Source organism: Oncorhynchus kisutch, linkage group LG23 (genome assembly GCF_002021735.2).
Source record: "Oncorhynchus kisutch isolate 150728-3 linkage group LG23, Okis_V2, whole genome shotgun sequence".
NCBI lineage: Eukaryota > Metazoa > Chordata > Actinopteri > Salmoniformes > Salmonidae > Oncorhynchus > Oncorhynchus kisutch.
In genome coordinates this window covers 8,602,241-8,613,805 of record NC_034196.2, presented here as the reverse complement: position 1 = coordinate 8,613,805, position 11,565 = coordinate 8,602,241, and the positions used below count along the sequence as shown (strand labels likewise).

Sequence of the window (11,565 nt, the reverse complement as noted above, 5' to 3'; positions counted from 1 at the left end):
TTCAGTTGGTCGGTTAAACAAGTGCTTCAATCAAAAGCTTGACTTGGATTTGAGGTTAGAACGGAAACAGGTGCCATACATACTATTGATGAATGATTATTACATTTATACATCTAGAGTAGGCGAAGATTGAAGTTCACTGCATATAGGACACATCACTGCACTCTATTCTACTCTGTAAACTGATCATCTCTGTATATCCGTCGCCAAGACCCACTGGTTGATGCTTATTTATAAAACCCTCTTAGGCCTCACTCCCCCCTATCTGAGATATCTACTGCAGCCCTCATCCTCCACATACAACACCCGTTCTGCTAGTCACATTCTGTTAAAGGTCCCCAAAGCACACACATCCCTGGGTTCAGTTCGCTGCAGCTAGTGACTGGAACGAGCTGCAACAAACACTCAAACGGGACAGTTTTATCTCAATCTCTTCATTCAAAGACTCAATCATGGACACTCTTACTGCTTCGTGTGATGTATTGTTGTCTCTACCTTCTTGCCCTTTGTGCTGTTGTCTGTGTCCAATAATGTTTGTACCATGTTGTTGTTATGTTGTGTTGCTACCATGCTGTGTTGTCATGTGTTGCTGCCTTGCTATGTTGTTGTCTTAGGTCTCTCTTTATGTAGTGTTGTCTCTAATTATGTGTGTTTTGTCCTATATTTATATTGTATTTCATTTTAATTGTTTTCATACCAGGCCCCGTCTCCGCAGGAGGGCTTTTGCCTTTTTGTAGGCCGTCATTGTAAATAAGAATTTGTTCTTTAACTGACTTGCCTAGTTAAATAAAGATCCTAAATAAAATACAAAATAAAAATAGCGCCGTCTGTTGGCCATGATATGATGTGCATGCATCCAGCTGTTGGTCAACTTGATGATGGATGTGCCTTCGAATCCTGAGTAAAATGTCTCGTGACATTCTAACGTCCCCTGGAAACGGAACGGTCTAGCCATTTTGCTAGCTAACAAAATGTACGTTACTATTTCTGTTTTAAACTATCTAACGTTATGCTTTTACATATGCTTTTGAATCCAACATAGGCCTAACTAGATTATATCAAATAAAGTGTTACAAAGTAACAGTGACAAGCGCACAGGCTACAAGGTAGGGTCATCAGACGGACAAAGATAACCGTAGCAACAAAGTGAAATTGCTGCAAACCTATGCAATTTCTGAGTTTAGCGTATCATAAATTCATTGGTGATTAACCAAGCAATAATTACTCTCCTCAAATGACAGATTTACCGACAAGAACACTGCAGCACAGATGAGTAATTGTGACTATTTGTAACCAACCAAAAACCATGCCAATAGTGTATTGCTGTGTGGAAAGAAGCAACATCATCCTTGCTGATCTTGCGCTCAGAGGTGGAAGGTTTCAGGTAGGCTAGTTTGTGTGTGTAAGAGGGAGGGGGATTATTCCTAACACAGCTGTAGATGTATTTCTGGGTTGTAGGAGGCAGCATTGAGTTTTCTGAGACCGCTTCCGTTTGGAGCTCTGTATCGAAGGTCCATACAATTGGATGGGTGAGATAACAATTACCAAACTACATCATTGCAAAATTTAATTCCAAGTGCTGGCCATAATGTGTTTGTTTTAAAAATCAGGTTCAGATACCACATCCTGTCAGAGGATGGCGTGTCCTACGTCTGTGTCACAGAGCTCAGCTATGAGTCCAGGAGGGCCCATGAATTCCTTAACCAGGTCAGTTTACATGTACAATCTTTTACTGTAGTGTCTTACATAACGAGTTACAATGGCAGAGTTCACCACAAGACATAGGGTACTGGTACAGTTTGATGGCCAAAGAAATGGTTTCTTTATTTTCTTCAAGTTATACCCTCTTTAAAGAAGTCACTAAGTTATACAATTCATTCTAAACCATCCTGTGATACCTAAACAGTAACACTTAAGCATGTCAAAACAACTAGATCAAATAAGTCTCTTTAAAATAACAAGAGCAGAGCTTATTTCCATAAATATAGTGTATGCCCTGCTCTTCCTGGTGCTAGCCTCATGTTTTGAACAGAAAGCTCTGAATGTGACCAGCCATGGAAATCAGGTGTAGCTTATGTACCAAGCGACTTCACTTCTTATTGCCTTCCAGATCTGCAGTTTCTTTGCTAACAGCCCCCTGATAAAGAAAGCGGCCTTTGCCCAGCCGTATGAATTCAGCTCTGACCTGCATCAGGTGCTTGGACAGCTGATGGTATGTCTTAAAGACACATAGAATTAGTAGAATGAGAATTCCTGATCAGAACAACATGACATACATTCTTATCACATCGTCTCAGTCAGATTTCCTCTTTCTATCTGAAGTGCTCTACGTGCAATATTGGGTGTGCCATAGAAATATATAACGTTATGAAGATCTTCATGGGGTGGGTTTAAGAGCAATGTCTTTTCTACTAATCCTAGTTCTATGTAAAGAGATAAGTGACTGTTGGGCCAATGGTAGCGACCCGGTGCAGCAGCAGAAGTTAATGTGTAACTACAGGGAGGGGAGGCGCCCTGTGAAACCTGTGTCTCAACCTACAGCTGCCTGAGACCGACTTTACCTGTCTCGACTTTATTTACTATGCTTGTCGTCAGTCTGGATAAAACGTCTTTGTGAAACCGTTACCCTCTGAAGTGGTTGTGGATGTATATTAATTGTGTTCTACTATTCTGACATGGTAAGTAGTTTGACTTTTGTCAAGTGGAGGTCGTGAGGCAGTTTTAGGCCTTGAGGGCACACTAATGATCTGAACTGTTAGCACTATGGTGAGCAGCGCATTAGTGGTTAAAGACTCGGGAGACTAGGAACAACAGACTGTGAATACAATTGTTTACATGTGACTTGCATGTGTCAGTAAATGTCTGAGTCCAGTGATCTCGTAACATTGCAAGAAGCTTTTGGACTAAACAAGTCAGTGACCTAGCTGTGAGAAGGATTTTCTTGTCAGGAGAGTGTCAATAAAGGAATGGTTGAGGCTGAGGGCTAAAGCAACATTCACTTGGCCCTGCTTTCAGATACAGTATGTTCATATGATATATCCTGGAATGTCATGGAATTGCATTCTGCCCCATCATGTATTGGCTCCTATATTTTGCACATTTTCTTTAAGTGAATTGATATTGACGAGTCCTCTTAATGTTGCTACTGTTATCATTGCTAAGTCAGATGCAAATTTCCACACTGTGAACAAATGCAGTTTTTCCATTCCCTTCTGTCTATGTGATGATCTGTGGTGAAATTGGTCATAAAAATGGTTCTCCTACAGTAATGATACGTGTCATGTTATTCTGACGACAATGTTTACACAGTATGCCATACCTAATATGTTGATGTTATTCAGAGAGGATTCTCTCCCCTTCCTCCTCCTCTCTGTAGGCTGTCTACAGTTCTCAACAGCCAGCCTCCTCTAAGCTGGACTCGGTGCAGGGCCAAGTCAACGAAGTCAAAGTTATACTCAAAGACAACATTAACAAAGTGCTGGAGAGGGGAGAGAGGTTAGATGACTTGGTTGACAAGACACATGACCTACAAGCAACCGTAAGTATTCTAAAAAAGACAATTGTGTTTTTTTTTCTTTTCTTATCCTGTCAAGGTGATAAGGAAGTGCGGTTCCTGTAGGTTGGAGAATGGCTGTAAACAGCCAAGCTGCATTTGCTTTCCTGTCTCTTCCTTCTTTAGCTTACTTGAAACACAATTATATTCGAGTTAACTTTTCATCATTTCCTCCCATTTTCAGGCAGACTCCTTTCAGAGGACATCCACGCGGGTAGCCCGGAAGTACTGGTGGAAGAACGCCAAGATGATGATCATCATTGGAGTGATAGTTCTGATCATTCTCATCCTCATCATCCTGTTTGCTACTGGTGTCATCCCCAGTTAAATCACCTCACAGACTCCTACAGTACTACATTATCAACACGAGGAAAAGGACAAACCATGATCACCGAGTCATTTTTTGAATTTTATTTTAGTCTCCTCCAAGGCGGATTGTGCATAGTAACGTGACAAAATATCATTTCACATTACGACTTCTGTAAATAAGCTTCCTGGAATTTGTTTGGTTGTTTTTGGATTATATGGATCTGTTCATTTGATATTTAATAAGATACATTTCATAATGTTTGTTTGTCAATTTTTTTTATTTTTAAATACACAATATAAACTCAGCAAAAAAAGAAACGCCCTCTCAACTGCGTTTATTTTCAGCAAACTTAACATGTGTAAATATTTGTATGAACACAAGAAGATTCAACAACTGAGAGACAAACTGAACAAGTTCCACAGACATGTGACTAACAGAAATGGAATAATGTGTCCCTGAACATAGGGTGGGTCAAAATCAAAAGTAAGAGTCAGTATCTGGTGTGGCCACCAGCTGCATTAAGTACTGCAGTGCATCTCCTCCTCATGGACTGCACCAGATTTGCCCGTTCTTGCTGTGAGATGTTACCTCACTCTTCCACCAAAGCATCTGCAAGTTCCCGGACATTTCTGGGGGGAATGGCCCTACGCCTCACACTCCAATACAACAGGTCCCAGACATGCTCAATGGGATTGAGATCTGGGCTCTTCGCTGGCCATGGCAGAACACTGACATTCCTGTATTGCAGGAAATCACGTACAGAACGAGCAGTATGGCTGTTGGCATTGTCATGCTTGAGGGTCATGTCAGGATGAGCCTGCAGGAAGGGTACCACATGAGGGAGGAGGATATCTTCCCTGTAACGCACAGCGTTGAGATTGCCTGCAATGACAACGAGCTCAGTCCGATGATGCTGTGACACACCACCCCAGACCATGACGGACCCTCCACCTCCAAATTGATCCCGTTCCAGAGTACAGGCCTCGGTGTAACGCTCATTCCTTCGACGATATTCACAAATTCGACCATCAAGGCACCTGCAAGTTCCCGGACATTTCTGGGGAGGAATGGCCCTACGCCTCACACTCCAATACAACAGAACCGCGACTCGTCAGTGAAGAGCACTTTTTGCCAGTCCTGTCTGCTCCAGCGACGGTGGGTTTGTGCCCATAGGCGACGTTGTTTCCGGTGATATCTGGTGATGACCTGCCTTACACAGGCCTACAAGCCCTCAGTCCAACCTCTCTCAGCCTATTGCGGACAGTCTGAGCACTGATGGAGGGATTGTGCATTCCTGGTGTAACTCGGGCAGTTTCTGTTGCCATCCTGTACCTCTCCCGCAGGTGTGATGTTCGGTTGTACCGATCCTGTGCAGGTGTTGTTACACATGGTCTGCCACTGCGAGGACGATCAGCTGTCCGTCCTGTCTCCCTGTAGCGCTGTCTTAGGCGTCTCACAGTACGGACATTGCAATTTATTGCCTTGGCCACATCTGCAGTCCTCATGCCTCCTTGCAGCATGCCTAAGGCACGTTCACGCAGATAAGCAAGGACCCTGGGCATCTTTCTTTTACTGTTTTTCAGAGTCAGTAGAAAGGCCTCTTTAAGTGTCCTAAGTTTTCATAACTGTGACCTTAATTACCTACCGTCTGTAAGCTGTTAGTGTCTTAACGACCGTTCCACAGGTGCATGTTCATTAATAGTTTATGGTTCATTGAACAAGCATGGGAAACAGTGTTTAAACCCTTTACAATGAAGATCTGTCAAGTTATTTGGATTTTTACAAATTATCTTTGAAAGACAGGGTCCTGAAAAAAGAGTTTAGAACATTTCTCACCACTAACGTTACAGTTTAGGGACCTCATCCCACAGTATAAAGGTGTATTGAATTCCTTAAACTGGATGATTTTCATATTTGTAAATGGTGGCCACCTCTGGCAGCCATAATAGTTCACTCCATTACCGTGTAGTTACACTCCACTAGCAATGAGTTACAGTCACCGACCAGTTTATTAGGTACATCCATCTAGTAACTGGCCGGACCCCACTTTGCCACCAGAACAGCCTGAATTCTTCAGGAAATTGATTCTACAAGGTGTTAAAAACGTTTGTTGCTCAATTGGTATCAAAGGACCTAAAGTGTGCCAGAAAAATATTCCCTACACCAGTACATCAATGCCACCAGCCTGTACCGTTGACACCAGGCAGGATGGGTCCATGGACTCATGCTGCTTACACCAAATCCTGACTCTGCCATCAGCATGACACAACAAGAACCAGAATCGTCGGAGCAGACAATGTTTTTCCACTCAATTGTCCAGCGTCAGTGAACGCGTGGTCATCTGCTGCAATAAAATTTGATTTGATTTGATTTGATAACCCAGCCGTGACAAGGATCGACAAGTTGTGCGTTCCGAGATTACATTCTGCACAAGATTGTTGTACTGTGACATTATTTGTTTGTGGCCCGCCTGTTAGCTTGCACGATTCTTGCCATTTTCCTTCATCCTCTCTCATCATCGAGCTGTTTTCACCCACAGGAACTCCGCTGACTGGAAGTTTTTTGTTTGTCGCTCCACTCTCAGTGAACCCTAGACACTGTCATGTGTGAAAAGCCCAGGTGGGCAGCCATTTCTGAGATACTGGATCTCGCATACCTGGCACCGATGATTGTACCACGCTCAAAGTCGCTTAGGTCACTCGTTCAATCAAACAGTAACTGGATGCCTGTCTGCCTGCTTTATATAGCAAGCTACAGCCACTTATCAATTTTCGGGGTGGTGTACCTAATAAAATTGCCGGTGAGTGTACTGTCCAAGGGTAAAGCATAATGTACCAAAAAGTTCACACTACTTCAAAAACAAAAATACATCTATTTCAAATTAAATTCCAGATAAATGTATTTGATTTTTTTCTGGTGCATTTTGGAATATTCTAGAATCTTGTATACATACATTGTATTCGTAACATTTTGTTACGTTACAGCCGTATTCTTCAAATGTATTAAATTGTTTTTTCCCCTCAACAATCTACACACAATACCACAAAATGATAAAGTAATAACTTTTTTTTAGAAATGTTTACAAATTAATAAAAAATACAAAACTGAAATATGACATTTACATACAGTTGAAGTCAGAAGTTTACATACACCTTAGCCAAATACATTTTTTTTTTTTACAATTCCTGACATTTAATCCTAGTAAAAATTCACTGTCTTAGGTCAGTTAGAATCACCACTTTATTTTAATTATTTGAAATGTCAGAATAATAGTAGAGAGAAGGATTTATTTCAGCTTTTATTTCTTTCATCACATTCCCAGTGGGTCAGAAGTTTACATACACTCAATTAGTATTTGGTAGCATTACCTTTAAATTGTTTAACTTGGGTCAAATATTTTGAGTGGCCTTCCACAAGCTTCCCACAATATGTTGGGTGAATTTTGGCCCATTCCTCCTGACAGAGCTGGTGTAACGGAGTCAGGTTTGTTGGCCTCCTTGCTCACACAAGCTTTTTCAGTTCTGCCCACAAATTCTCTATAGAATTGAGGTCAGGGCTTTGTGATGGCCACTCCAATACATTGACTTTGTTGTCCTTGAGCCATTTTGCCACTTTGGAAGTATGCTTGGGGTCATTGTCCATTTGGAAGACCCATTTGCGACCAAGCTTTAACTTCCTGACTGATGTCTTGAGATGTTGCTTCAATATATCCACATAAGTTCCATCCTCATGATGCCATCTATTTTGTGAAGTGCACCAGTCCCTCCTGCAGGAAAGCACCCCACAACATGATGCTGCAAGCCTCCCCCTTTTTCCTCCAAACATAACGATGTCCAAACAGTTCTATTTTTGTTTCATCAGACCAGAGGACATTTCTCCAAAAAGTTGGATCTTTGTCCCCATGTGCAGTTGCAAACCGTAATCTGGCTTTTTTATGGCGGTTTTGGAGCAGTGGCTTCTTCCTTGCTGAGCAGGTTATTTCAGGTTATGTCGATATAGGACTCGTTTTTACTGTGGATATAGATACTTTTGTACCTGTTTCCCCCAGCATCTTCACAAGGTCCTTTGCTGTTGTTCTGGGATTGATTTGAACTTTTCGCACCAAAGTACATGAATCTCTAGGAGACGGAACGCGTCTCCTTCCTGAGCGGTATGACGGCTGCGTGGTCCCATGGTGTTTATACTTGCGTACTATTGTTTGTACAGATGAAAGTGGTACCTTCAAGTGTTTGCAAATTGCTCCCATGGATGAACCAGACTTGTGGGGGTCTACAATTTTTTTTATGAGGTCTTGGCGGAATTTGTTTTTCTTCCCCATGTCAAGCAAAGAGGCACTGAGTTTGAAGTTAGGCCTTGAAATACATCCACAGGTACACCTCCAAGGGAAGCCATGATGTACTGTACCTTCCTAAATCCTATATTGTTGTACTTTCTCTCCACAATCTTCTTCACTCGCTCCTCCTCTTTGAAAGGTGACGAAGCAGAAGCCCCGTCTCTTGTTGCTTTTGGTTTCTATGGGGAGCTCAATGGACTCCAACTGTTCACACAGACAACTCAGGAATAGAATAATCCATTGTACAACAAGGTTTGAACGTTTTGGTCAACTTGCACACACAGGCCGCGAGAAAACAGAGTAAATATCAGCTCTTTCAGGTAATTGCTTTGGACTGATCTGATTCAATCGTTCAGATTGGCACCCAGGCGAGCACACTCTCTAAAGAACATCTGACCATGTCAAATGTAAGTCTACTGTAGCCTACCTCTCCAAAGGTACCAAATTATTCCCTGATCTTCTCCTCGGGGGTGTCTGGAGAAAGACCTCCTACAAAGACTTTCCTGTTTGGCTCCTTGTTCTTCATGGCCTTGACCTTCTTCAAATCAAATCCAATCAAATTTTATTTGTCACATACACATGGTTAGCAGATGTTAATGCGAGTGTAGCGAAATGCTTGTGCTTCTAGTTCCGACAATGCAGTAATAACCAACAAGTAATCTAACTAACAATTCCAAAACGACTGTCTTATACACACAAGTGTAAGGGGATAAAGAATATGTACATAAAGATATATGAATGAGTGATGGTACAGAGCGGCATAGGCAAGATGCAGTAGATGGTATCGAGTACAGTATATACGTATACATATGAGATGAATAATGGGTCGATCACCTTCCCATTCAGCTTGTGGAAAAATGATAATAAAGAAACTGATTGGGCAGAAAAGACTCACATCCCATTGCTGTCATGTCATATTCACAACATTTACAATCAGTTAATAAAGAAACTGATTGGGCAGAAAAGACTCACATCCCATTGCTGTCATGTCATATTCACAACATATACAATCAGTTAATAAAGAAACTGATTGGGCAGAAAAGACTCACATCCCATTGCTGTCATGTCATATTCACAACATATACAATCAGTTAATAAAGAAACTGATTTGGCAGAAAAGACTCACATCCCATTGCTGTCATGTCATATTCACAACATATACAATCAGTTAATAAAGAAACTGATTGGGCAGAAAAGACTCACATCCCATTGCTGTCATGTCATATTCACAACATATACAATCAGTTAATAAAGAAACTGATTGGGCAGAAAAGACTCACATCCCATTGCTGCCATGTCATATTCACAACATATACAATCAGGAATAGCTTATCAACGCTGTCAGCTGCTTTGAACAGGACAAAGTCAAACCCCCGAGACCGACCTATCATGGGGTCAAGCTTCAGGGTGCAGTCTACCACCTCCCCAAACTTGAAGTAATCCTTCAAATCCTTCTTTGTTGTGTCCCAGCTCCAGACCAACACACATTTTCCTGCATTTAAAGATTTAAATTCTGAATATCAATTCCTAACACAAGGACTCTGGCTGTGTTCCAATTCCCTTTCTCATCTGCTTTCCTTTCACCCATCAGTGAGAAAGAGGGAAAGGAGTTGAAGCCATTACATTAGAGAAGGAACACAGCCAGAGTCTTGGATTAGGGTCAATGTTATCATTAGAGATATGATTATGATAATTAACAAGAGCATGCTTGGATAATGCGTACAGCAGCATTTACAAGATGTAAAGGATTTTTAAAATGTGATTTATTAGGATGCTCATTAGCCAACACCAATGGTGACAGCTAGTCTTACTATGGTCCGGCATATAACGAAAAAAAACATTACAAACAACACTTTACAATTTACATACATTTAAAAACATGAACATGTAGTGTGTGTGTGTGTGTGTGTATCTATCAGTTACACATACATGTCAGTACATACACACAACAAGTAGTTCACATGAGGGAGAGGCATCATTCTTTGGGGTGTTGCTTTATTCGTTTTTTGTAACCAGGTTTGCTGTTCATTTGTGCTATATAAGATGGGAGTTCCATGCACTCATGGCTCTGTATAATACTGTACTTTCCCTTGAATTTGTTCTGGACCTGGGGACTGTGAAAAGACCCCTGGTGGCATGGCTGATGAGGTAAGTGTGTGTGTCAGTGCTGTGTGTAAGTTGACTATGCAAACCATTTGGAATTTTCAAAACATTGATTCTATTCTCGTTTATTATGTGGTGACGGGTGTAACTAATAGCAATCTACACATACACAACTCTACATCCAACAAGAGCTGATGGACGCGACAGCCACAATAGTTACCCGATCTACCCTAAAGGTGAGTTTTAGCTAGCTAGGTACTGGCATTTAAAAAAAAAAGTGATTCATCATAGAAGTTACCCAACGATGCGAGGAAATACCAAAAGTATTCAACAAAATAGCTACTTGTCACTTATTCGACGCTGAGCTAACTAGCAATATAGGTAACATCAGTTATCCAACGTTAGCTAGCGGTCTCAGTCACCCCTCATCCTCTTCGTTTTTTGCTGGCATCAATCTTTGATCCCTTGGATTCTCCTGACTGACCGCTCTCTGCAACCGTTGGTATCTGCTCCTCGCTGCTAGCCTGTCCGTCCGTGCTCAATTTCCCCCACAGTTGGATCTTCGCGGGTTTCAAGACCCTTCGACATGTTGGTGTTGCTCAAATAACTAGTTGATCAGCTGCTGTCGATGATGCGTGCTAGCGAGCGTGTTTCTGTTTCGTCTTGTCTGAATTGCTTTCGAATCGGAAATCGTTATATGTTTTCCCCCCAGGTTAGTAACATTATCTTGCTAAAGACCAGACACAAAACAAATATTAGGCACCACGGATGAGCCATCCTTCTGGTTTCGCTGACTATTACCGACGGTCCTACTTCATCTAGTATATTTTGCAAGATAACGGCAGTTGACAGCTTGCTTTCTCGCTAGCTACGTAAACATAATGGCGTCATGTATAAAATGGTGGAAACTAGCTTGAGGGAGGTGCACATTTTTCTAGACCTCTTAAAACCAAATAGCACAAATGTAATTATATGCTTTGAATCGCACTGCGGTCACAACAGTTTGGATGATAGGGGAGTTGTCATCTAACTCACAGGTTCCATGCACGGATGTCAAAAACTGACATCCTAGAAAAAAATAAGGCAGTGTTTATTCTCAGTAGATAAATGTTGTGTGAATCAAAACATTATTTCACGTGTAATGATTATTGCACCTAGGCTGAAGTCGTACCTACAGGCCTAATGTTCAAGTCAATGACTAGAGCAGCAGCTATGGTTTGGTGTTATGAAATGCAAAACAGAATATCAAGTACAAAGTCAAGCACA

At 41.6% G+C, this 11,565-nt stretch overlaps 1 protein-coding gene across 3 annotated transcripts; it reads left to right on the top strand.

Annotated features, from left to right (window-relative positions):
• The first annotated feature begins 846 nt into the window (after positions 1–846).
• On the top strand, positions 847–4,180 carry LOC109868536 (vesicle-associated membrane protein 8). 3 transcript variants are annotated; one of them, XM_020458165.2, is made up of 7 exons: positions 847–973; positions 1,242–1,384; positions 1,459–1,529; positions 1,611–1,707; positions 2,111–2,212; positions 3,377–3,538; positions 3,738–4,180. In XM_020458165.2, the coding sequence occupies exons 2-7, from the start codon at positions 1,307–1,309 to the stop codon at positions 3,879–3,881; spliced, it is 654 nt and encodes a 217-aa protein (XP_020313754.2). In that variant the 5' UTR covers positions 847–973; positions 1,242–1,306; the 3' UTR covers positions 3,882–4,180. The 3 variants fall into 3 exon arrangements, with proteins under 3 accessions (XP_020313754.2, XP_020313753.2, XP_020313757.2); XM_020458164.2 differs by having other exon boundaries at positions 872–1,106; XM_020458168.2 differs by lacking the exons at positions 847–973; positions 1,242–1,384; positions 1,459–1,529; positions 1,611–1,707; positions 2,111–2,212 and adding an exon at positions 2,516–2,678.
• Positions 4,181–11,565: the final 7,385 nt, after the last annotated feature.